Genomic DNA, 27308 nt, shown 5'->3' with positions numbered 1-27308 from the left:
GCTTGGGTTCGTTCTTGTTTTTAGGGAAAGACGTCATGTTTACAGGTGAAAATGACTACAAATCCCAGACGGCACAAGGCGCCATTGCCTGTGTTGAGGCGAGAGGAGACTCCTTTCAGCAAGATTCTTCTTCACTCAGTCTTCTGTTGGGGCGATACCGACTACGTTTCTGATTCCCGTCGTTAGAGTTTTTAGTTAGATATCTTACAGATCGATAGTGGTATTTTTATTTTTTATTTGACTCTCGCAGGGAGTCAGAAACTATTTGCTTCACGGTAAACTCGTCCTCAGCTGCTCCGCAAGCTTGTTAGCTAGTTTACATTAGCCAGCAGCTACCAGTAGATTTACGGCTTATATCCGTGGCTGCCCTGCCAGGTAGATCAACTAAAGCCGGAGCCGCTGCTCAGCCACAATGGTCTGGTCATTTCACCAATTTCAGGGTATTGACATTGGCGAATAATTCATGTGATTTGGGAACAAAACAACGCAGCCTTTGTTTGACTTGTGCGCAGCCCGGCTGGTTTGGCCTGTTTCATTGTCTCCGAGCATCGAAAACAGAGAAGTTGTTTTTCACTGTCAGCGGGTTGTTTGGCTACTCGGGCTAATTTAGCCGTGTTGCTGTAAACAAAGCCGTCAGCTGTCGACTCCAGATTATCCTGAAAGCTACGTAGCGCAGTATGGCGCAACACGACCACTCTCATGTCGCCAGTTCACAGAAAGCTCTCATGCTGGAGATGAAGAGCCTTCAGGAGGAGCCTGTGGAGGGATTCAAGATAACACTGGTGGACGAGGCTGACATGTACAACTGGGAAGTGGCCATTTTTGGCCCACCAAACACTCATTACGAAGGGGGGTATTTTAAGGTAAGACTACAACTTCATAGTCAACAAAGTAGGAACTTGTCTTTGGTACATCTGGTAGACTATGAAGACATTAAAACATGTAATAACAGAAATTCCTTCCATTAATAAAATACAATACACAAATTCAGCCTGTTTTTATGCTTCTAAAAAATAATAATTTTAGGCTCTACTTGCATGGCACTTGGGGCTGAACGATATAATAATGATAATAATAATAACTTTGAATATATAGCACTTTTAAAAACAGTTGTTTACAACGTGATTTGACAGATCAAGCATAGGCAGAACCTGAGGGGATCATAAAATTAACTAGGGGTTGACAGAGATTGATTATTCAGGACCAATACCGATTATTAGTAGTAAATGAGACCAATAACTGATATTTGCAACCAATATGCATTTACAATAAAAATGAAAATCTTTTTGGCAATATTCATAATTTGGAATAAACAAACATGAACACGTGTTTAAATGCCTTTGGCAAAGCCAAGTGAAGTTTTTAATAAAAAATAGCTCCCAAAGTGAAAGTTCCTCCCATGCTGACACCTTTTTCTCACTCTTTAATTAATTCATTTTATTGGCAATCATTCAAATAAAACGCTGATACCAATAATCGGGGAAATGCCAAATATCGGCCCTGATAATCTGTCCACCCCCAGTAATAAAAATTATAATAACAATAACTTTATTTATATAGCAGCTTTAAAACAAAGTGCTTTGACAGACAAAGCAAAGGAAGGAACTCAGGGAATAATAAAATAAATATCAACAAACATAACAAACAGAGAAAGGTCTAAAACAGTCAAACAAACACGCAAGAACAAAATACGTATAAAAAGGTCAACAATAATAAAGCAAATAAAAGGAGTAAAAGTAATGAAACAGGCAGTTAAAGTACTACATGAATAAAGTTTTAGATAATATAAGAATAAATGCAAAAAAGATGATAAAAATAATATAAGAAATAATACTTCTTTTGGCTACTGCAGTTCACCTAAGTTTCAGTTCTGTGACTACAAAAAGTCGAGAAAAAATCAATATGGCATAGTATGGTGATATTTCTGGGGGGCGATACTGTATTACTACAGGAACACCAAGTATCAATTGTTTTAATCATAGAAATTATTTATATCATAAATACAAATTAAACTCTCTAGCCTACTAGAATAATAAAACCAATTGTTTTTCAGTCCACGAGATACATTTTGCTGCTTTGAAAATGACTAAAGTGAGCTAAAAATACTAAAAAACTTCATTTTATCAGATAGCACAGATGCTTGCAAAGTTATCATTGGAAACATATCTAAAAAATATAATAAACTGCAATACTCAGCATATTGCGGCACACTTAATCCTTTGAAACCTGAGCAAATTGGCTTGATTTCGTACAAAAACACGGGAAGAAGTTACAAGTTGCACGAAAATTAAGAAATCTCAGGAACAACAATACTGTCAACTAATATTGCTATATTGCAGTCTTTCACAATATGTTTATAGTGCAAGTTAAAATCGCAACGACAACAGAAAAACGATATTTTGACTGATAAAACAATATATATCGATATACGAGATATATATTGATAAATACATTATTGTTGCCCTAGACAGCACCATATGAAATAAATGACTATTAAGTCTGTCAATAAAATATGTCATATAATATATTGTAGTGACACGGCGCACAGCCACATGTTAAGGTCTGTTGTGCGTTTCAGGCTCGGATCAAGTTCCCTATAGACTACCCGTACTCCCCGCCTGCCTTCCGCTTCCTCACCAAGATGTGGCACCCCAACATCTATGAGGTGACGTATCAACACCTTGAGTCTACTTTATCATATTCAGTGTGATGCCTTTACAGCCGCTTATCAACGTATTTAATGCCTCTCAGTTGTTACGTGATGAATATCATAATGAAAGGAGTTGATTTCCTCTGATTTTAGAACGGAGACGTGTGTATTTCCATTTTGCACCCTCCAGTGGACGACCCGCAGAGCGGAGAGCTGCCGTCAGAGAGATGGAATCCCACCCAGAATGTCCGGTTAGCATCATTATCTCTATTTTTGGGTGCCTCTCTTCTTTGCCCGCTCCCCATGATTGACGTGACTCACACCTTTACCACATGACATGCGTGTTGCAGCGTTACTTCAGACATTGAATCTATGTCTGGGTATTCAGCACCGCGTGTGTAACGTGATCTTTTATTGGCCGGTGCGGTCATTCGGCATCTTCCTTTGAACGTTAGTCAGTTGTGCAATATTTATACACCTACACTCTGAGTAGGTGTTAGCGCTCGGTATAAAAAGTAAAATATCTCAACTGTTTCCTTTAAACAAGAGCGCTGTATGATGGATTTGTGTGAGAGCACCATTTCTTCCCGTTAATTTATGAAGCAATAATTTATTAATCAGGGAATTCTCCACTGCTTCTAAAATAAAAGCTGCTCCTTAACTGAACCCATTTAACTCTTACTCAGCCACAAACAAAATGAGACCAGTCTTTACTAATAATATAATTAAAGTACATATTATGTCATATTTTTATGTAGTGCAATTTACAGTATGTGGAAGAATGGGATAAGTTTACATTTTAACATGATTTCAAATGATCAAGGCTTTTGTTTTATGAATGAGCATACAAAGAAGTGGAAATAACATGTAGTATTTATATGTGATTGAGTGACAATAACTTTTTACAAGGGAACAATAACTCACCAATAACATGGAACTATAACCTCAGTAGTAAATGCATCATTAAATTAACACTTATTGGAAAATATTAAGAAAAACTGGCCATTGTGAGCTTCTTTATGGTAAATTGTGTAGGTTGATCTAATAAAGTGTTAATGGAGTGTATGCTCCTCCAGTACTGGTATTAGTACACCTGCACACTGGAGCTGAAAACATTGGTCGGGTAATTGATTAGTTTTACCTTGATTACCTTTAGCATTCATAATGGTAGATAAAAAAAATGTTTATAACACGCTATAATTGACTCGCGAGCAGATAAAAATGTTTATTAATGTATTTGTCAACACCTATAACTCCTCCTGTGTGCACCTGTGAATGGAGGCTGCTGTGTAAACAGTTAATTAATGACAGTATAGTAAAACACAGCTGTAAATGGACACGTTGTCTCCTGGGTGCCCCAGTTACTCACCTTTGATTCCTTCCTTTGCTGAATATTGTTATTCTTTTAGATAAAACTGGTAAATTTGCAAAATAAATAAACGTACAAGTGTACTGCCAGAGAGTCAGTGACACGGTCCATGGAGAGAGTAGGATGTGGTGCCTGAATGGGTTCGAGCAAATGATTTTTACACAGCATTTGGGGATGTAGTCACATGTGAGACAAACTTAGCCTATTATTTTTGACATAGTTGAATTATTATTTTCAGTTTCTAGGATGTATAAAGCTGTTGAATGCACACTGTGTACGTACACTACATAGCTGAACAGACCAATTTGCAGAGCTCCCACCGATCCTTTAAAGACATTGAATCCGTCAGTCTTAAAATAAGACAGTAATTGGCATTAAAATGTCTTAAATCCATCTGTCAGAAGTCTTGATAATGCTCAGAAAAATTTGGAGATCAGATTTGAATGAATCTTTTTTTTCTGACATTGCATTGGAAAAGCTGAAAATAATTAGTAACTTAAATATATTAATAATAACTCATTGATTGCCTCTTGCATTAACATCACCAGAGTCAGGTTTTATGTTACAATAAATATTGCATTTTTTAATCTCCCTAGCTATAACTAATTAATGTGAGTACATGTTTTTTTTTTTCTTCAGTGTTGGCTTCTGTAAATTCGGTCTTAAATTGAATTCATTGGCATTGAAAAAGTCATAAATCCCACTCGTCTAAAGCTGTAGAAACTCTGCATTCTTGTCAACACCATGTTTCGACATTGCCAGATGGCCCGGGAATATACACCTGGGTGCAAATAACATTAGCTGTTTATGTACTCCCCATTAGGTAAACAAACAGTTAATGTTTTTATATCCACTTAAAATGTCCATGTCACTCATTTCAGGAGAACAGTTTTGTGTCACAGTGCCTCAAGTTTAACACCGACCTCTGTTTTTCGCCCCCAGGACCATTTTGCTGAGCGTGATTTCGCTGCTTAATGAACCAAATACCTTCTCTCCTGCCAACGTGGACGCCTCCGTCATGTACCGCAAATGGAGGGACAGCAAAGGCAAGGACCGGGAATATGTCGAGATCATCAGGTTAACAGTCACACTTTTTTATTGTCACTTAATGAGCCCTTTTTGCACAAAAATCACACTATAGGGCCGTTACCAAGTCCTTTCTTTATGCTGCGACCGGCTTAAGTCTCCCTGTGCACAGATTAATGTCTGTTGTTGTATGTTTCTGTCATCTTATTTCTGCTAATATGTATTTTTCCTGTTTTTTTTTTTTACACTTACTGCAACACAAATTGCCCTCTGGGAATAATAAGAGATTGCATTAAGTTATATATTCTACCACAGGAAACAGGTGGTGGCCACCAAGGCGGAAGCTGAGCGCGACGGCGTGAAAGTGCCCACCACGCTGGCCGAGTACTGCGTCCGCACTCGTGCCCCAGCCCCAGACGAAGGCTCCGACCTCTTCTATGACTATTACTATGACGACGATGACGTGGAGGGCGAGGATGGCGACTGCTGCTACGATGAGGATGACTCGGGCACCGAAGAGTCGTGACATGCTTTCTTTCTGGCAACATCCCCGATCCAGCTGACATACTTCTTGGTCGACAACCATGAAAGATTTGAAGCTTTCCACTTCTAAACCAATGAAAAGAGCTGTTTTTTCTCGAACCTCTGAATTCTTTTCGGAGTCGATAAACTGTTGCGGAGGAGTCAAACCTGGTAAAATTTGCACCAGCACAAAAGTCATCAGTTTCTTCAATCTTGCAGACATGATCATTGTCATTATCACCTAAAACCTTACGATGAGAGAATAAACTACTACTTATTGAGTCGTTGAGTCCGCTGTACAGTATATAATATCGTGGGGTTATTACCACTTTTAACAATAGCGACATTTGCACCGGTGCAAACACTTCCAAGCTTCGCTCAGCCTCTCTTACATATCTTCTTTTTCTCTAATTGTAACTGGCTGTTGCTCACCAGTTGTTGCTCTCAGTGACTGACAGAAGATCGAGGACTTCGTGCAGCCTGTTTGTACCGAACAATCCATCGAATCAGACATTCCCCAGTTTCGCAGTCTTGCTTCGATAAGACGGGATGTCACGGGACGATGTTCTCAAAGTTCTTGTGCATGCGAGAACATCATCGGAAGCTTCTTGTCCCTTTTACAGATGGACCGTTTACCCTCATCGTGATCCGTTTTCAGCTTGGAGAGAGAAAAGACTTGTCCAGAGAACTTTGTATCTGGCGAACCGGCTTGCAAGCTGAGTCAAATCCTCATGTGAACATTTTTGGTCACATGAAATTGCTGTGTTTGTTCTGGTTACTGTTGGATGTGTTTCTCTGTCTTTTTGAGTGTGGGGTTATGTTATTCGAAGTAGCTCAGATTTAAGAGTCCTGTAGGGGCGTTTTTCAGGGTGGGTGGGGCTGAACTAATTACTGATCAGAATTGTATTTCTCCTCAGGTTTGCTCTCTGAGGCCTGACGGAGCCAAAGACGTACAGCGGTGTAAAAGAAAGCCCAAAACATTTTCTGACAGTTTGTTGTATTCTTGTCTTTGTTTGCTTTCTTGCAGGCTTTGTTATTTTAGTCTTTTGTTAGACATTACGCCTGCAATCTTTTGCTTGAGAATGATTTATGTGATGAGATTATTAGGTTTGACTAGCCAAAAAAAAAAAAAAAAAAATTTAAAAAAAGCTTCTGTAGGAAAAGTGTCTGTCAAAAGGTGTTGTTGCAGTATCAGTCAGGAGTATCGAAGTGTTTCAGCCCTGAAGTGAAAGAGAAAAAGGCTGCCATGTTTTAGTTTGATTTCTATTCTTTGTGTCAGCGAAGAGCGGACGGGTTTTGATATCATTTTTAGAGTGCATGGGTCTCCTCTGTGTGTATTTTTGCATCAGCAATATTGATTGTTTAATTTACTCAAATTAGGACTTCATACTGAATTTCTCAGGATAATGAATTACATATGACAAAACAGTGAAGACAAGCAACTATTTTCCTCTCATAGGTGGTCTGCTAAGTTGGTTTACTGCTTCAACAGGAACCATAACTGATATGCACATGTAGCTGTATGGATGATCACCGTATTGTTTTATTCACCTGTGTTTATTTTTTATTTTCGGCTATTTAAAACTGAAAAATAAAGATTTATTGGAAAACCATGTGCACAGTCTTGCAGTGCTTGGATTGGTTACACTTTTATCACAAGCTACAATATAATAAGCTTTATTTATAGAGCACCTTCAAAACACAGTCACAACATGATTTATAATAAAACAGAACTCAAATAAAAACTGGTATATGGTAGCAATGTATAAGATGAGTAAAAAAATATCCTGAAACATGAGTAAAATCACCACAAAGCGATGCAGAAAAAAACATAAAAGTAATCTGAAAAAGAAATGTATCTACTAATTTTTAAAACAAGAAATGTATCTAATATAATATTATATATATTATAATTTATTTTAAAATTTTTATTTCTTTAACTTTTTTATTTTATTCCTTTTTTACCCAAAACAAGTGTAAAAACAATAACATTATGATATAAAAGCCAAATAAATAAAAAAGACACATTATGGTGGTGTAAATGAAAGCTATTGTCTACATCAGTTTGTTTAATGTCCACAATTCAGACATTTGTCCACAGTTTTTATCACTGTAAATCCAAATTATATTTACAGATCCCAATGTTTTCTTTCCATTTCTGAAGAAAAAGATGAGTCCTTTTTTATTTTTAACAAAATCATCCTCAGTGATCAGATATTTCCACAAAGAAATAAAAGAAGTACCTTGTGATTTTACTAACAATGTCTGCCTATTTTTAGAATGTCTCGTATATATACATATATATGCTAGGTTTATCTTATCTTTAAGGATTTATTCCCCCACACAAACTATTTTTTCACAGCATGACAATGTCCTCTCTTTTTTATGGATATAATTTGTACCCACTTAGACTGGTTTTCAAATGAAAACTTACACATTTCAGCTTTCTTCTTTGGCTGTGTAGCATAAATATATATGGCAATATGTCCATTTGAATGTGTCGTTTGTCCTGCATCATCTATCTCTCAGTATATGATAGTTTTCAAAGTTGGTGGTTATTTTATTTGTTTAAATAATGTAGGAATTCCCTGACAGCACGGAGGAAAGGATACTGCCATGATGGTGAAGACATTATGTTGCGTTCATGGCCCATGGGAATATTGGGAATTATTTTCACAGCTTAAGCAAACGGCCCCTGAGTGAAGACTTTTTTGATGCCCTAAAGATGTCATGACAAAACTGTAGTAGATTGAGTTGATTTGAGATAAATAAATACATTTTTTCTTGTAACTTTAACAAAGTCGTTTTTTGTGTAGTTCCACTTAAAAATAATTTTACTTTAAGTCAGCCTACTTTTTCTCATGTAGGCCTATCGTTTGTCGCCACATTTAAATGTAGCATTTATGTAGGCACCACCAGTCAACTTTGAATTTTCGTTGAATTTCAGAGATTTGGAATTTATTTGTTTTATTTGAACGTTTTTCTGTTAACAGAGTGGATTTTGTGACTGATGGTGATGTTTTGCAGTCACATAGACCAAATACCTCTATCATAAACTATAGAGTCTATTGTGTAGTATTTTAATTATTCTGAAGAAGGAAGGAAAAGACGGATTAAGGATTAAACAACACAGAGACTTGTGGTCAGTAGTCTGAGTGGGATGTGAGGATTCTTAAAATAACATGTTTGCAGATGTGAAGCCCTGATCACAGGCTATCTGACTGATCTGACCTTTGATTTATTGATGTAGTCTGAGAGTGACAGAATCACTCAGCTGGTTTATATACTGCAGTAAAATTATATAATGCTGATATACATTAGAAGTCATGTAAATGAATGCTGAACCATGAACAGAAATCACAGATCGACTGTACAGTATTTGAAAAGTTTACACTGTCCATCAATGCAGAAACTGGAGGCTGTAAACAGACTGAAAGGCTAAACGATAATATAAGATGTGAATAAATAGGAATCCAGTCTAACAGGATGTGGGTGCTTCTTCCTGTACAGACTGAAGGCTGCTGAAAGAGTCAGAAATCTGTCTGACTGGAACAGCTTTCTGTCACTGCCGCCTCTTGCTGTGTTGATACATAGACTGTAAATAAATAAATAAATATATATAAATATAGGACACATGTTTCACAATTTTTCTTTCTGTCCTGAATGCAGCACACGTCGTCGCTCAGAGATGACGTCATCCAAACAACACAATTAAAGACCGCCAGGAGGATTTATTCTTTATTCAGCTTCACAGGAGCAGCTTTCTCAGCACATTTTACAAAGACAACAGATATTAACAACAGAAATGTCTGTGAATTATGCTGCCGGGCTCTCACCGTATGCAGACAAAGGAGTCTGCGGACTCCCAGAGGTAAAACACCGCTAACGTGAGCTAACGTTTGTTAGCTTCTGATCAGCTGGTAGCAGGTTAGCCGAGGATGCTCGACTCATGTTCGGTCTTTAGGACTTTATATTGGGGAAAAAATAAAATACAAGCATACAAACAGAAAAACAGAAATTCCTAAATACTAAATAAGAAGTAAAAAATCTGAATACGTCTCATTACTGAAGAAAAGTACGGAAATGTTAGCTAACAACATCGAAGTAACGCTATCAAAAGCAATAACGTCATTAGTGTTAAAAATGGCTTCATTCAGTGTTACATTGACTTTACATATTCACATATTAACCCTCTGAACCTTTAAAAAGTCCTTAAGTTGATAACCCATAAAAGTTAACTTGTTCCAACTAAGTTTTCCACATTATGTTAAAAAAAATTCCAAAGTGTTATTTAAGGTTTTTTTTTTGTCAAATCATCGAAAAGGAATTTTAAAGTGAAGAATCGCTCATCTTTAAACAGTAGATTTCACATGTCACACAGCTGTATCACTGTAGTCTAAACATCTCACAATATCTTAACATTGAGACACTATGGGGTAGGGGTTGACAGATTATCGGCCTGGCCGATTATCAGACCGATATTTGGCATTTTGCCGATTTATCTGTACTGGCATGTTGTTTTAGTGTTTGCTGATAAAATTGTAACTAAAAAATGCAAAGAAAGTGTCAGCATGGGAGGTACTTTTAATTTGTGAAACCCTATGGAGCTATTTTGTATTTATTCATCTTTTTAAATTAAATTTTCACTTCACTTTATAAAAAGAGTTGCTGGGAATTTGCTGTATGAAAGTTTCAGTTTTGATTAAACATTTGCTTAAGCCATTTAAACAAAGTTTTGTGTTGAAGTTTGTTGTATTCTAAATCCTAAATATTGAGAGAGAGATTTCCCTTTTCATTGTGAATGCAAATTTGATCCAAATGTCGATTATCAGAGTAAGTGGTGATACCTACAGATGCAAATGTGAGTGCTGCAGATTGTCTTTTATTACAGGATTTGTAATTTATTGCAACACTTTAAATTTAAATAGTTTTTCTCACAGCAAAATAAATATCATTAGAAAACTGAAATATAAAACTAACCTGAATGTTTGTAATTGTAACATTGTGAACTTTTCTTTTACAAGCTGCATGGTTGTCACATGATTAATGTTTTGGTCTCTTTTGGCTTCAGTTTAAACTGTGTGAAAACAACAGGGAATCTCTCCTCCTTCATTGCCATCATACCCACATTAAACTCATTCCTGTGCAGATAAAGTACTGTAGTATACCTTATCAATCCCTCGTCATTTCAAGATAATATTCATATTTAGCTACGGTTATCACTAATGTGATGTTTGATTGTGCCATTATTACCCAGCTGTTTTTAAAACCTGATGTTTTCTGCTCCGCGGCAGGAGTTCGACAGTCCTGAGGAGCTGAGGGTGAAGGCGGAGATGCTCGCTCAGTTGATAAAAGAATCGGAGTACTTTGTCGTCCACTCTGGAGCAGGAATCAGCACCTCAGCCGGCATCCCTGACTTCAGGTGAGGCACAAACAGTCATTACAGCTCCATTCTTCCTTTAGCATTTTTCACAAACGCAATTTTTCTCTTTCAAGTTTTGTTTCTTGTTCTTGATCATGATGAGCAAGGCAATCATTAATTTATAAACAAGGCACCTAATTCACTTACTGTTTTGGAATACCAGCAAAACTTTCTTTATGTGAATACATGCAGTGTCACTTTTGCCTTTTTATGCCTTTTTATGTGCATTTAGCCGACATATTTCTTAGAGCTGCAACTAACGGTTATTTTTACCGTCAATTAACCTACCCAGTATTTTCTCGATCGATTGTTTTATCAATAAAATGTCAGAAAATAGTAAAACATGCCCCATGTAATTTCCCAGAGCCCAACGTGAGTACCTCAAAATGTTTGTTTCATCCAAGCCACAGAAAAAAATACAGAGCCAATCAGGTAATCATGTTTGTTACAGACAAGCATCAAATTCTCACATTTAGGAATCATAGAAACAGCAAATGTTTGGCTTTTCTGCTTAAAAAAAGGAAAAAAAGAAAATATTTAATTTGAGCTGCAATGATTTATCAATTAATGTCATCTTTTAAGTTAATATATGATAATCCATTAACCAGTGTGAGTAATTTTTCTACAATTAATAATGAATATTTTCTACTTTTTTGTGACTTTGACAGTAAACTAAATATCTTTGGATTGTGGACAAAAAAAGACGTTTATTTGAGGACATCATCTTGGGCTTTGGGAAAAACTGGTCACCATCTTTCAACATTTTCTGACATTTTATAAACCAAAAAAATTAATTTATTAATGGAGAAAATAATCAACAAATTAATCAACAATTAAGTTAATCATTAGTTGCAGCTGTAGCTTTAATGTTTACGATAGTTGCCCGTTACTTTTCTATTGATGGATTTCTCGATTAATCGACTAATCATTGCAGCTCTAATATTTCTTACTGCGACAGCCAGTGCAAAAGCTACGAACACTGGGTGTCATTCATGAAATGTGAGCAGAGCTCATTTGTGTGTTAAGTGTTAGCAGAAGGAACATTATGTGTGTTCTGGCATTTAGCACTTTTTTAGTAGCTCTGATCTTTTCATACGTACCGACAAAATCTACACCTGCCTCTGACCACTCGCAGAGCTCGTGTAATAAGGGATGCAGATAAATATTGCTTTTTATTATAAAAAATTACAATTTTAATTTGTATTTGGCTCTGTTATGTTCATGCAGATGTTCTTTGAAACAAAGAAGTTAAACATGAAAAAGAGTAGAAATATAACACAGTAGTATATCAATCATGTAGCTTGTTATGAACACCCAATTAATTCAGTTTGAAGTCACAGTGGTGGTGAATTAACAGAGCAATCTCATGAAATTGACAATTTTCAAAAGTGTTTCTGGCAGCTCAAGGCCAGACGGTTCTAGATTACAGCAGCCGTTCTGGAAACAGTCCTGTTTCTGTAAGTGCTGAGGCCAGACGACAATCACCTGATCAGAAATTGGAAGTACAAGAAAAGACTCTTCACTGAGTAGTGCCATTTCAGGTTTTAGGGCAGAGGGGGATAACACGTGGACAAGGACTAACTATAAAACTATAAACTTATTTTAGTCGTAGTAGTTTTGTAGTAGGTATGTGTAATGAATTACAGTAAGCTTCCCCCATCTTACCAGTACCTAATCTGTGCAAAAAAGTGTTGGATTTTCACTGGCTTTATGGTTTTTGCACAAACTACAGATAGTTGTCTTTTGTCTCAAAACTGGCGAGCTCACATGAACATCACCCACCAGCGTTTATTAGTCTAATGAAACGCAGTGCATTGTGGTAGTTGTAGTCTTGCGCAAAGGCAAACACCTTTTTTTTTTTATCATTTTTCTCTGGTCATTTAGCACCTTTTTCAAAGTATTTGTGTCTTTCTGCATAGAAAACCAAGTTTTATGAAAAGACAATATTTCCAGCAGTAAAATACTTAGAACAAATGAGTCCAGGCCAGAAACAGAATCATTTTGCTTGAAAACTTTTTTTTTTTTTTTTCATTTCTGGTTGACATAATCTGCAGTTTCTTTGCCTTCTCCTCTCTCCTGTAGTACCACTGTGTGAGCAGATGAGGGCGGTACTTGCTTATTATCTCTCAGAGCCAGGTCAACAAACAGGAACACAGACCAAAACAAAACCAGGTTCATTCTGTGTTCTTTTATTATAGTGCAACAATTTCCTTTGATACAGTGCAAACATGTAATTTGCCTTAATAGCTAAGATCTGGCACTTAAGATAAAAAATTTACTCTGAAAGACATCAGCTGAGTTCATTCTGACGTGAATGACAGACGTTTCCCGGGAGAGTTCATATATAGATGCCTGGAGATGTTCGCTGTGCACACGAATTAATATTTGATTGGCCTGCCTGTCAGTCAGGTAGATTCGACCTTGCACCGCAATATCATTAATTTCAAGGTTTCAATGTAAACAAACTATATTCCCTCTGCTGCCAGACACACACACATTGACACACACACACACAAACAAACCTGCGCTTAGTAAGAAGCTCAGCCTCACTACACCAGAACGTGTGAATATACCAGCTTTACAGATCTTATGTGGCTTTCATCTCCCGCAGCATCTTTCTCATGGTGATAAGCATGTAATAAATGACATACGCAGCTTTCTGTTAATGGCGCTCCATCTTTGAACTGGCCTTTGGCAAAGGGGAGATAAATCATATTGGTGTTGAGAGGTCAGGCTGTTGAGGCTGCGTTTGAGGATTCACAGGAGGATTCAAAGTCAGCTGATGCATAAAGATAAGTCGTGAATCCTTGAAGTAACTTGACAACGGTCAGGGTGTTTGACGGCAGCACGACTGATTGGACCCCTGCGTTCATCCCTCATTCAGACGCCAACAACCGACAGGTTTTCAAAGAAGCATGGATCAGACAGATCGATCGAATAACAGATTTTTCACCTTTTTAGTTTGAAACTTGTCACTGTAAGCAGGTAATTTAGACTGATATTTTTGTGAAGTCTACTTTCTCCTTTTTTTTTCTGTGCAGTGACCTAATTTTTTTACAGTGTTTTTTACGTGGTCCTCCAGTGAGCTCAGATTTGCAGCATTTGACAGCACATTGTCAACTTGGTACACAATCTTTGCAGAAATCTTCTCATCAGATTCTAAAGGGTCCAGTGTCCTCGATTTAGCAGGATTTAGTAACATCTAGCAGCGAACGACTGAAGATTGCCACCAGCTGAAACTTCTTCAGATTGGAATTCTTATTATTCAGGAGATCAGCTGAGTTATCCGCAGAGGTCGCTTCCTCTCAAAAACAATAGGGCTGGTAAAAACGCTGAATTAAACAATTCTTCTCTAATGCTGTTTGGCATGTTGGCGATGGGCCACTAGCTCTTTTTTTTTCCTCGGATAACTAAAAAGCCCAGAAACACCAAACTGGCGGCAAAGTGGACTGCCTCACGTCACCTCACTTGGTCAAAAGGTTGCCCTTGAACACACTGCAAAGAGGAAACGGCCAGTTAGTAATCGTCATTCAACAAGGGAATACGGATGACCGTCGTGACGCTAGTCGGTAAATCCCCCATTCGTGAACTTTGACGTTTTTACGTGTCTTAAAGAAGGTGGTTGCTAAAAAGCAGTTAAATGAGACTACAAAACATCATCTCGCTTTGCAGCCTAGTTGTGGCGGCAATATTAAGTTGTACAACCGTTGTGTAATTAGTTTATAGCTTAACATTAGCTTTTTACCTCTGTTGATTGCTTTTAGGCATCAAAAATACTAAAAGTGTTGTTCATCTGAGAGGATTGTCTTGCCAAAAAAAAAGTGTTATCGTCAAAAATGTTTGTTTGCCACGGAGCTTATTTTCTACAGTAATCCAAAACTGAGTGGAAAAATCCCATAGGCTTTTTTGACATTAACTTCCATGTTGGCGACAGTAAACTTCATCCCTGGAGCACCAAGTTTCTGCCAATACATCCCCCTAAATCCCACACACTGAACCTTTTAATACTCAACAAAGAACACAAAACCACACACCAAAAGACACATAATGCCCCCGCTGCACCCTCTGCACTACAGCCTGTCCAGTCCTGATATATCACTACTACCAGTCACTTCATCTCTATATTCTCCTTCAGGGGTCCGAAGGGTGTGTGGACGTTAGAAGAAAAGGGTGAGTCACCCCACTTTGACACCACATTTGAAGATGCCCGACCAAGTCTGACTCACATGGCCCTCTTGGGACTGCAGAGGGCCGGCTACCTCAAGTATCTCATCAGCCAGAACGTGGATGGCCTACATGTGCGATCAGGCTTCCCCAGGTAACTCGACCCTGCCTCCTGTAAAACTCTTGTTGTGTACACCTCACGCTACAGGTGATGTACACGCATCAAGCGTTTTACACACTAAGTAGCGAACTCAAGCTACAACTCTTAGTGCTTTAAATTCTACGAGACATTACATTGAGATAACGTACTGATCCACGCTCACTAAGTAATAATTGTTTTTTACCTACATTGGGGCTGCAGAATAGATATAACACTGTGGGCTGCTAACAATTATTTTCATGATTTATTAAGCTGCTGGTTAGTAATTCTAATGATGCTAATAAAACTTCAGAAAACTGAAAAATTGCCCATCACAATGTGCTAGAACACAAGCTTATGTCATCACATCTTGTTTCTCTAAAAAACAGTCCAAAACCCAAAGATACTCAGTTCACTATGTTAAGATTAAGAAAAGCAACAAATTGATTAATTAATTTCAATTTCGAGCAGCTAGAGACATTACATTTTTGTTTGATTAAAGGAAGATATTAGCACATCTTACTATCTCAGATGCAGGTGCGCTGGACTCACTTGAGTCTTAAAAAGAAGATCCTGAACACTGCTCGGTCTCAGCATTACAATTTATTAGTTACACCAGCATTTCGGTCCCTCTGGACCTTCATCAAAAGAGAACACAAGAGCTCCATGAGTAGAGAGATGATTACCACGTATCACTACATGTCAAGTACATCAGAAATGACATCTGCTCATTTAGGCTCCGGGGCTCTGAAAAAGTTACTCTGTCAGAGAACGAAGGTAACATTGAAGAAATACTCAACAGAAAAAGGTTTACCTGATATTTAATCTGCAAAGTCTATCGATCGAGGGATCGAATGATGAGATAGCAAGGCATGTCATGCTATAAGGTATCATAAAAGACCTACTTGTGATACAGTCTAGTTACAGCAGGGTGTAAGAGTATATGTTGCAGAGCAGTTTTAATGATTTATAAAAGCTGCAAGGCTAAAGGGTTGATGGGTCTGACCTTATCAATGGGTCACTGATAAGATCAGTATATTGTGTAAATTACTTTCTAATTAGTGGATAGAGGAGTAAAATCAGAGGACTGATTTTACTGTGTTTCTTATGCCTTTTGTTTTCTTCTTTTTACACGCTGAGAAACACACTCACAGGGGATCAGTTGGCCCACACCTGTGGAAATCGGTTTAAATGCCATTCAGAGCTGGATGGCGAGTAATTTTCTGCTGTAAATTGCAGATAAAACTGAAGCTTTGATTACTGCCCCTGAAACCTCCATTCAACAATCAAGCAGAACCTCGTTACCCTATCATCTTCCCGTCAATCCAGTCTGTGTAATCTTGGCGTCATTACATGATACTTACGTTAGGGCACTGTCTCAGTCGTGCTTTTTTCATCTCAGGAACTTGGTCAAACTTAGGTCGGTTGTATCGAGAAACAAAATTGAGATGCTGATACATGCAAATCACCTCACGCTTACACTAAGTGATAAGATATTTATCGTCCCACAACAGGGAAATTTGCATTGTTACAGCAGAAAAGGGACATCAAAGCAGGTATGTGCAGGATAAAGCAAAGGAACAACATGAATAGTAATAAACAAGATACAAAACTCCAAAGTTGAAAACAAGAAATATTTACACTAATTTTACATGGAAATAATAAGATTACACATTGTTATGATGAAATAATGACTACTGTAATTCTCCTTTCACCTTTTGCCGTATGATTTGCTTTTGAAGCAGAGAGGAGAGAGACGAAGTCAGAAGTGGACGTGATGAACTTATTTAGAGGAAAAGTTAACTTATAAAGAAATGCAGCAAATTCTTTATTGTAGAGGGAACAGACACATTATAGTTAGTTAAAAAAATTACAATATTTTAATTTTACATTGTAGGCTGTTTGAGATAAGCGTATTGTTTTACGCCAGTTTGTTGCATGTTCAGCTCGTTGCGAGTCACTGTTTTTAAATACGAAGCTGCGGCTTTGTGATAACAGCTGTAACGGCGCCAGCTATGAGAAGCTCTTTAAATGCTGCTCAAGTATCTTCAAATAATGTCCAGTGCAGTGGAAAACATTTGGTTAGACTCTGAAGTATCAAAACATATTGGACAAACTCAAGGCCAAGAATTTTACATTGGCAACATGCACCCTGCTTCACTGGATAACTTGCTTTCCCTGGAAGCCATTTCTCTCTCTACCCTCCATTAGTTAGCATAATGTTAGTTCTGTGAGGAAATCATTGCGGCTGCAGACGAATTGGTAAAGCAAACTGGTTGGCACTAATCTTTGGAGATGACAGGTGGAACGTAGAAATTAACATGACGCCTCCAAACATTTTTCAAAGCCTCAACACATTTGTAAATATTTACAGGTATATGGACATATGGGGGGTATTCCAGAAAGCAGGTTCAACGTACTCTGAGTCTAACCCTGAACTCTGAGTTGACTTCCTCCGAGATGGGAAACTCTAAGTTTCTGGTTCCTGAACAGCTTATCTGAAATAGTTCAGTCAACTCTGAGTCTGTTCACCCTGAGTTCAGCGCACAACTTCAATAAGAAGCCATCATCAATGGAGCCCCGATACCTCGATTCACCATGGCAACTGCTGAGAAACAGAAACCAGGCTGCTTCACCCCAGAGCCCTTTATTCTAGTGCACTACTTTACCCCATTGGAACTAGAGGTCCTCATGCTGCCTACGGCAAATATGAGCACGTATTTAGGAAGAAAACCGTTGCAGCAGCTAAGGAGAGAAAAGCTGCATGGGAGAAAATCGCTGCGTGTCATTTGTGTTAATGCGTAAGTTTGAATGCACGTGTCCATTGATTTAACATTAACCACACTTTATTAAAATTGTAGTATACATCTGAAAAAGTGATGGATTGAATAAATTTGACTTTCATTGAGGTGCAATCCCACAGGGAAAATGCACTTGGAAGCAACTGAAAATGAAATATAAAAGCATCATTCATAAAGGTAAGGCATATTTCACTCAGCCATGATTGTAGATCGGCCTCACTTTGGTATTATTCATATTTGACGTTAAACAACGTAAATATTCATTCAGTGGCTATTTCAACATGTAGTCATTTAAACCCCCAACAGAATGCTGTTTAAACACAAATATGTCCTCGAGCCAAATATCCTGCTGAGTAAATTAAAAATTGATATTGATATGAAGCACACACCGTGAACACATTATTAACTGTCTTTATGGGACTGAGAATTACTAAGATGATTGTGTATTAGATTGTGGTGCATATGTGGGAATGGTATTTCAATTATCTAACTGATATTTGATCATTGATGTTGTTTATTTCTTTTATTTTATGTTGGTATGTTAGCCCGTTGGATATATATATATTAATAATATTCATCAGAAAATAAAAGAGCACATCCAATCGAGATCTGAAAATCCTCTCTCGATGACGCGTAATAATTCTGCTTCGATATCGATCGGATTGCAAACGTACGGACAATCCGTGTCTGACAGTTTGCTTCAGGTGGGAGGAGACAGGTAGAAAGTCTTCTTCTAGAAAACCTGCCAGCGAGCAGGTTATGCTCACAGAGTCAGTTACCATGGTGATTGACTCAGAGTTTGACTTAACTCTCTTCCTGGAACGGATAACACAGAGTTTCCCTCGTCTCAGGTTTAACATACTTTGAGTTTTCACATAACCTGCTTTCTGGAATACCCCCACGGTCGATTGGATTATATTCACAGGAAGTGTAAAACATGTCAGCTGCGTTCTTAATAAAATAGTAAATCCCACAAAATTATGTGGGATGTTAAATTATTCTTAGATGCCTGGTTGCCTTGAAAAAAACCTGATAACGAACATTATTGTTGGACTCTGTTGTCATGTGGAATAGACACCAAATCGTCCAAAAAACGGAGGAATTAAAAACATTTAAATTTAGAGCAAAGCATAATGAAGCTCAGATGTGAAGCACTTTCTTTTACTGAATGATGGAGTGCTCTGTTTTATTGACACACTTTCTTTGATCAATTAAAAAACAGAACACCGTAATGTCGGATTAAATGCACCAATATTAATTACATTTTGAATATTTTCTTATTGAGTTGTTGACATTTTATTCACACATGATTAAACACACTTTTGATGACAAAATGTGCTCCAATCAGTAAAAGCTAAACTCAGTAGGATGGAAACATGAGAACAAAACAAGTATAAAGCAAAATATTGAGAATTTATCAAGATATTGAGAGTCAGTGTCAGTCTTTGCTATGAAGAAACAGACATATATTATTTAAGAAAAGCTGTCAGTTTCTAAAAATCTCTCCGGGAGCTTCATGGACGTTTTGCAACAAAATGTTGATAATGATCAATAATACCAAAGACCATAGTAGGTGCGGGGCAACTGGAAACAAGATTATGAACTGTAATAGCCCGTGTGATCTTCATTTCTGTGCATTATAACTTTACTATATCATATTTGCTGGTTGAGTATTTTATTTATATTTAATTTCCGTTATAATTGGAAACCCCTTAATAAAAATATTGTTTAAAAAAAAACAACAACACTGAATTAAGAAAAATTCAGAAAGAAAACACAATTTGGGAAAAAAAGGGATTACTCTAACCGTCGTCTTTTCCTACTGCATTACGGTAAATTGATGCAATTTTCTGTACTCACCAGACTGCTCTAGCTGCTCAATTATTTTTCCTTTACCCATTTAGTCTTTATATCCACGTTACTAATAGTTATTGATGAAAAATCTCATTGTGTAAATATTCTGTGAGGCTACCAGCTGTCAACCCTACAATATTGGCGCAGTATCAATATTGAGGTATTTAGCCATAAATGTTGTGATATTTGATTTTGTCCATGTCGCTCAACCCTATTGTCATCTTTCTGATCTTTCTCTCAGGGATCTGTTGTCAGAGCTTCATGGAAACATGTTTGTGGAGGAGTGTGAGAAGTGTGGCAGGTATGTGCGCACTCATATTCACGCAGCAAACACTCACATTTTGATCTTGAAACTCTTTGATGATGCCCATCTTTACAAGCTACTGTCTTTCACTGAGGTTTCTTTATCTGGCATGCCTGTTCTGTAAAACAAACCATGTGGCTGCAACACAGTATATAAAGCATGCAGTGAATCAGGAGGCTCCTGCGTGTGATGAAGGTAAAACCCGCTAGTGTAATTGCATCTGAAGTGTTTTCTCTGCACACGTGAGTGCTCTCTACTCGTGGGTCCTTTGTTGTTGACCAGCTGCATCATCTTAATCAAATGGATATTTCCAGTGGGCTTTTGCATCCTTTCAAAGAGCGCCCATTATCCTCGAATGATTCCAGGAATATGACGACTTCATTTAACACCAGTGACCTGCAGAGATTTCAGCTCTCGTCTGAATAGATTACCTTTGGGATAAAGTAGAACAGAGGCATATATGTACATAATGTTTACAGCAGCTTCATGTTGCCACTGACATCCTTAAAGATTATTTCCAGCGTTATGTTCAGCCTATGTGTTGAAGAAAGCTGTCTGGAGTCAAAGGTTTTCTGGTCACTGAGTATATTATCATGTGTATGAAGTTATGTGTGTAAGTTGACCTTGGTGTGGTGCTTCTGAGTAGCATTTTATTTGAGGAGGTGTGCAAAGGACCGAGATGCCACTATTATTATCTGTATATTGTGCATATATCATAATTACAGTTAATGACAATGTAATAGCTAGTCTGAATTGTACACCTGTTGCTGAGGTCAAGGAAATTATTCATAACACAATTCTAACGTCTCATGTCGGTTAATGTCAAAACCAACCGCATGTGACAGTTTAATGTAATGTTAACACATAGAGCTTAATAGTTCTTAATTTAGCTTTATAGTTTTTAAGTTTGATATTAGGCCTGCTTTGGCATGTTCATGACCGGTTATGTTGTCTTGGTTAATGGAAAGTTGTCATCAAAAAGGCATCCCGTTTGACTTTACATTAAAAAAGACATAATTGACTAAATGAAACTTAAAGCAGGGGCAGGCAGTTTCCTAGAAAGGCCAAAAAAAACCATCAGAAATGAGAAAAACACCCTCCTCCTCCTGCGGCTCTCGCCTCTCTCTCTGTGAGGATGATTCATGCAGTTAGCCAGTGTTTCCCATACATTGTTTTATTCAATTTTATTTCATTGTAGAGCCTCATGCAGCACCTCCGTTTGCTGCTCCTTCTGTCTTTCTCTCTTGTCAGACCACAAATGAGACAAAATGAGCTCGCTACCACACAATACGCTCCTTTCGTTTATGGGTTGTTTTGCCTGGAGGGAGCGGGCAGCAGCTTCTGAGGCAGACTGTCAGTCGACGGCTGTAGCAAGTCAAAGTCAGTGGTCACAGCAGGCTGGCCAGGGTCTGAAGCCCAATTTAGGCTAAAGATGTGCAATGAGATGACTTAAAACATGCAACTGCTTGCAAAGTGCCGGTCTGCAACGTTCTAAAATCCTTCTGGTTCACACCAATGCAGCTAGACAAGTCAGAGTATCTATCATCTCTTTATCAAAGACTTTCTGTACTTCCGTTCTGATTTTCAGCTTTTCAGGCTTGTTTGGTAGCTGAATATAACTTGTAGCTTCATAAAATATGAATGAGGATAGTGATAGTGAGTCACTGGGTACGGTTGCATTTGTAGTAATGATGAAACGAAACATAAAACGATTATCAGCTGGACTGTGTTCATTATAAATATACCACAATAGAATAAATAACCAGCGCCAATTAGTCAGTCAATGTGAGTGTGTGTGAGTGTGTTTGTGTGTGTGTGTGTGTGTGTGTGTGTGTGTGTGTCTGTGTGTGACATCCACATATACAGCGACCAGCAGCATCAACCAATCAACCGACACCGGCACACCGTGAGGACAGAGGTGGAGGGCTGGGCTCTAGCTAGCTACATGAACTTGAATTGCCTGCAGCCGTCGGCCTCATGCTTCTGCAGGATTCCAGTGGATCCTTAAAAAGTCTTGCATTGGAAAATCTCAAAATAATTGATAACATCTACTAAAAAAAACAAACAAACAAAAAAGTACTGAGTCCCTCTTCTTTAACTCTTAAACATGGATATTAGAGCAGAGGAATAGTCCCACATACAGAGTGATACATATAATAGGTAATAAAAATCACCAATAAATACAAGTTATTTCCAAATTCTAACCAGATCTAACTTTTTCACTAAATGTTAGAATAAAAGTTTGGGCAAAATTTTTCTTAACTAAACTAAAAATGGTCTTAAATTTCGACATTTATCAAATAAAGTGGCATTAAAAAAGTCTTAAAGCGTTAGAATAAATTTGCCTTAAGCTGTAGGAACCCTGTGTTCTGGTTAACAGGCTAAAGGATTAGCAACTGTTACATTTTCTCTCCATCTCAAAATCGCTTTGAGGATATTAACTCGTGTTTTATTTTGTTTATTGTCAAACTTTCTGTTAGGCACGTGTGGCATCTTTTTTTGGTTACGTTGCAGTGGAGGCGTACGCGCATCTGCATTTGTAGAACAGCCAAAAGAAACGCCCTCTCTCTCTCTCTCTGAAATGACCTGTGATTGGCCAAAGTCTCCCATCATTGGCTGAATTTTCTAAAGCCTGAAAAAAGAATACAATATGCTGAAAGTTAGTTGTGGGAATTTTGCCCAAAATTAAACGGCCTTCCCCAGTTTTAATGACAACACTCATAAATATTCATTAAGACTCTTTAATGTTAACGGCAGGTGTCATGTCAGTCTTTAGCACAAACCTTCAAGTAAAGTGTCACCATCTTTTTCAGGCAGTACGTCAGAGAGAAAGTGATCGGTGTGATGGGACTGAAACCGACAGGGCGTTACTGTGATGTGGTGCGATCCAGAGGACTCAGAGCCTGCAGGTAACACTTGCTATCACCTGCATTTTGAAATAAGCAGGGGGGCACCATGATCCATTTATCACTATAACTGTGTATTCTTAAACAGAGGGAAGCTGATAAGCACCATACTGGACTGGGAGGATGCTCTTCCTGACAAAGACCTGAACAAAGCAGACGATGCCAGCAGGTGAGACAGATATAACTGCAGCTGATTGAGCTCCATTGTTTTTCTTATTACTTAATATTATTGGTTTTGGTTTTGATTCAGCACCCGTCTTGATAACTCAGTGACACACATCACATGCATCTTTTTCTGATTTCCTGTGACTTCTCTGTTTTATCCCTGGTAAAAAAAAACCAAAAAAAAACCAACAAAAAAAAAAACACAAGTTACAGTTCAAACTTGTCCTGTGAACTAAAAAATATGAAATATTGTGATCTATTTGCTTTTGCCTTCCTGTGGCTTTGCTGTCAGTGTCCTACCACCAAATTTTTGCCAGCACTGGGAGCTCAGCTAACCCCTTAACTCCAGGAAAATAAGACGAATATGTGTGACCAGTATGTATGACATATTTCTGTACTGTTTGCCCCCAGACGAGCAGACCTGGCACTGACGCTCGGCACCTCTATGCAGATCAAGCCCAGTGGAGACCTGCCACTTCTCACCAAGCGCAAAGGGGGAAAATTGGCCATTGTCAACCTCCAGCCCACAAAACACGTGAGTGTCTTTCATGCACCAACTGACACGTATGAAAAGGAACATTAAATGGAAATACTCTGCACCAATAAAAGGCTAAATTGTGATAATGCTTGTGTGCCCTGTCTGGCATAATCAGGTTCACCATTTCACAGTTCAAATTTCCCCTTTTTTTTTTAGGACAAGCATGCACACCTGCGTATCCATAGTTACGTAGATGACGTCATGAAACAGGTAATGGAACTGCTGGGATTGGAAATCCCGAAGTGGGAGGGTCCTATCGTCTGCGAGAGCTCCAAATCCAACTCTGAGTCCACCACCGATGTCAAACCGCTGCGTGCAGTTAAAGCAGAGAAAAAGGTGAAAAAGGACGTGATTAAGGAGGAGAGGAAAAGGGACACAACGGCACTGACAGACAATGGGAGTGTTAAGGAGGAGGCGATCCCGGTAAAGAGGGAGAGAGCGGACTCCCCAGGGGAGACAAATGAAGAAAACTAGCCTCAGGTATTTTTACTCACAACACAAACTCGTCCAAAAAAACAAACTTTACAACTGAGGGTTCTCGATTTAATCAGTTTCAGAGGACAGGTTTTTCTCATCTCATGCCCTCTGCAGCAAACGCCCTTCAGGTACTGTAGTGGTTTTGTTAATCCCAGATGTTTGACACACTCCTAACAGCCGAGATGAACAGCAGAGTGAAACTGACTCAGCAAGCATTAAGCAGAATCAGCTAAGTCATTGTGTCCAGTATAAGACCGTGGCTCTACACGGGGTGGATGTTTGACTTAAAGTGGGTTTTTTTCCATATTTTTAGTCATCAACTTGCTAAAAAGTACATTCACAAATACGCAGCCTGGGATGTAAAAGTTCCACCTGCTACAGTGTGGACGTAGAAAGTGGTAACTTTGCATATTATCCAATTTGGGGCTTTAACTTACTCAGAGAACCAGTCTTTAAAGGGCAGCTCCATCACTTTTGTTTGTTCTTTCAGAGTTTTTTTTGTAATTATGTAGCTTCCTGGTTGTGTTTCTTACATATTCAAATCCAAAAATTCAGATTTTGGTCAAACTATGACTGTTCAAGATGATATTTTCCCAAGACCTACTAAAAACTTTTTCCCACCTGACCTGACTTAGGTTTCTACATGGCGACACTGCTACATGTAAACTGACCGAGCCAAGTGATCTTTGGCTACATTCAAACTGCAGGCAAGAGTGGCCCAAAAAGTTGTCTGATTCATATTTTATTTTATTCTATTTCTTTCAGATATGTGACTCAGACGTTTTTTTTATTCGAGAAAGTGTGGACAGCACAAACAACATGGAATCTGATCTTTTCAATAATGTTTTTCACCACTTTCATATGTGGTCCTAAATCAGATACGGGTCTGTTTTGGTTTTTTTTTTTTAAAATACAACCTCAGTCTGAACATTCATATCAAAATTCACATGACTCTTATTTCACCTGAACTTGCGTGTCCTTTCTTGCTGCGAGAGTCTTCTTGAGAGGTGCTGATAAATTTAGCTTAAAATAGTCCTTGACATTCTTAAATTTTAGCTTCTGTTTCAGTGAAGCTTTTCGCATCAGAAGCCCATCTCTCCTGGCTCAAACTCTGCATCCACACACATCTCCGTACACACGTGACAGTCATATGCTCCACAAAATACTTGTCTCTCTTTCTCCTCATCTTGTTATAATCTCTTTATGAATTCGCTGGCTATCCCTGCACATCAGCGTCTAAATGAAACCATAACTTTGACTTCAATGGCCTCCATATTTACTTCCATACAGCAGTATGCTGTGTGTGAGGTCTTTGTTATTATTCTTTTGCTCACGTGGGTCAGTTATGGATTATGACCAGTTCACACTAGAATCTGATATTTGCCACAAAAAAAGGATTTTAGCAATAAACTGAAACTGAGCAATACGGCTTGCAGTGTTAACAAAGGCCTTGAGAGTTGTCTGTTATTAATCATATGCTCCAGTTTGTGAGCAGCAGGTGGGAGTATTGGGGCGCTGATGCTAATCAGTGTACCGCTGTGGATGTTATTTCGGTTGATTTAGTTTGAACTAAACAGCTCAGGCAGTGGTATACAAGAAACTCGCGCGTACTGCAAAGTAAAATCACTGCATTTGTCAAAGGAGTCTCCTTCTGAAGAAAGTATAGATACGTTTCAATTCAGTTCCCTGCAGGAGAGGCTGTCTGGTAGCAGGGTAAAGCAGCAGAAATATTCTAGATATAACATACACTTAAACTGATGTATATATTCTTTTAGACGTTTCTTTGTTAAAACCGGTAATTTGACCTCACTGGGAGAACTGGGATTGTGCAGACTGCCATCTACTCTTGGTAATACACAGTAATGGTAATACAGTATGGATTTATAAATGTGTTAAAATACAACATAATTAATAAATATTAGTTGAAATATACAATTTAAATGAGGTATTATGTTATATTGAATCTTCATGTGTTGTCACCTAGTTAAGTAATGATTTAACATTAATAAAATAGCACCATCTTTCACTGCATGTATACATGATACAGCCACAGTCCATACTGCCAGCGCACGGCATGTGTGGGTGTTGAAGGAGGGACGGCCATCAACACTGTAACCTTTGTTATCTGCCTTTTGGTAATGGCTGAGAGGGCGTTTCTATTTGAAAAACACAGAGAAAAAAAGCAGATGGAGTCGACCTTTGAGGACAAGACAAAGAGATCTGGGGCACACGGTCATACATGCTGCACCTGCACTTGAAAGTTTTTTATTTTTTATAACCATGTGCTCCAGATCCCACAGATGTGTCCTTGAACGACAGCCTGCGTCAATACTTACCAAGAAGAGATGCAGGGTTCCTACTGTCGTGGAAAACCTGGAAAAGTCATGGAATACCACAGTCACATTTTCCAGGCTTGGAAAAATCATGGAATCAGTAAAAATGATTGAAAGTTTTGGAAAAGCCATTCAATTTTGTGGAGTGATGAAAATGTTCCAGGATTTTTCCATGGATAACTTCCAGGAAATGTAACAATGCAAAATTTTATCTGTAGCTGTCGACCTTACGCAGCTCTAATATGCACTGATGTGTGATGTTTTCTTTACCAACATGTACGTTTCTTCGTTCTCTCCCTATGCTTCTTCTCTCCCCTCAAGTATGCCAGCTCGCTTAAATTATGTTCGAATAGAATTTGAATGTTATATGTTTGAAAAACGCTATCGTTATCCATGAAAATGCGACCCCTGGAGATCTCAAGTGAGCATCTCCAACGCTCACACAGCTGTGGGAATTTTAAGCCCAGATCTGATCTATTACAATAACACATTTTCTCCAAAATTATCAAAGTGCTTCCCTCATTGTACAAAGACTCTGTCTGTCTGGCAAAATGCGTAATTCTGCCTGATTTTAGATAGACAGTTACTTTTATTTGCCCCGTGGGGAAATTGGTTTGCAGCCACAATCACTTGACGTT

General features: G+C 38.2%; 2 protein-coding genes across 2 annotated transcripts; both read left to right on the top strand.

Moving 5' to 3' along the window:
- The first annotated feature begins 98 nt into the window (after positions 1 to 98).
- LOC121951766 (ubiquitin-conjugating enzyme E2 R1) lies at positions 99 to 7182 on the top strand. Its single transcript, XM_042498228.1, has 5 exons — positions 99 to 863; positions 2579 to 2665; positions 2804 to 2901; positions 4962 to 5096; positions 5361 to 7182. Exons 1-5 carry the CDS (start codon positions 678 to 680, stop codon positions 5569 to 5571), a joined length of 717 nt encoding a protein of 238 aa, XP_042354162.1. The 5' UTR covers positions 99 to 677; the 3' UTR covers positions 5572 to 7182.
- A 2089-nt stretch (positions 7183 to 9271) lies between these two features.
- Positions 9272 to 26363, top strand: sirt6 (sirtuin 6). The gene is made up of 8 exons (XM_042497721.1): positions 9272 to 9438; positions 10862 to 10989; positions 15125 to 15307; positions 20189 to 20248; positions 23065 to 23160; positions 23246 to 23326; positions 23734 to 23857; positions 24017 to 26363. Exons 1-8 carry the CDS (start codon positions 9373 to 9375, stop codon positions 24332 to 24334), a joined length of 1056 nt encoding a protein of 351 aa, XP_042353655.1. The 5' UTR covers positions 9272 to 9372; the 3' UTR covers positions 24335 to 26363.
- Positions 26364 to 27308: the final 945 nt, after the last annotated feature.

The sequence above is a fragment of the Plectropomus leopardus genome, chromosome 12, assembly GCF_008729295.1.
Source record: "Plectropomus leopardus isolate mb chromosome 12, YSFRI_Pleo_2.0, whole genome shotgun sequence".
In the NCBI taxonomy this organism is placed as follows: Eukaryota; Metazoa; Chordata; class Actinopteri; order Perciformes; family Serranidae; genus Plectropomus; species Plectropomus leopardus.
This window is presented reverse-complemented; position numbering and strand designations above follow the sequence as displayed.

Bases quoted from the DNA above. Each gene is read 5' to 3' on its own strand.
- LOC121951766 (XM_042498228.1), top strand. From the start codon at position 678: ATGGCGCAACACGACCACTCTCATGTCGCCAGTTCACAGAAAGCTCTC. The intron at 864-2,578 runs GTAAGACTACAA...TGTGCGTTTCAG, and splicing joins ACGAAGGGGGGTATTTTAAG to GCTCGGATCAAGTTCCCTAT. The intron at 2,666-2,803 runs GTGACGTATCAA...CTCTGATTTTAG, and splicing joins GGCACCCCAACATCTATGAG to AACGGAGACGTGTGTATTTC.
- sirt6 (XM_042497721.1), top strand. From the start codon at position 9,373: ATGTCTGTGAATTATGCTGCCGGGCTCTCACCGTATGCAGACAAAGGA. The intron at 23,327-23,733 runs GTGAGACAGATA...GTTTGCCCCCAG, and splicing joins AAAGCAGACGATGCCAGCAG to ACGAGCAGACCTGGCACTGA. The intron at 23,858-24,016 runs GTGAGTGTCTTT...TTTTTTTTTTAG, and splicing joins ACCTCCAGCCCACAAAACAC to GACAAGCATGCACACCTGCG.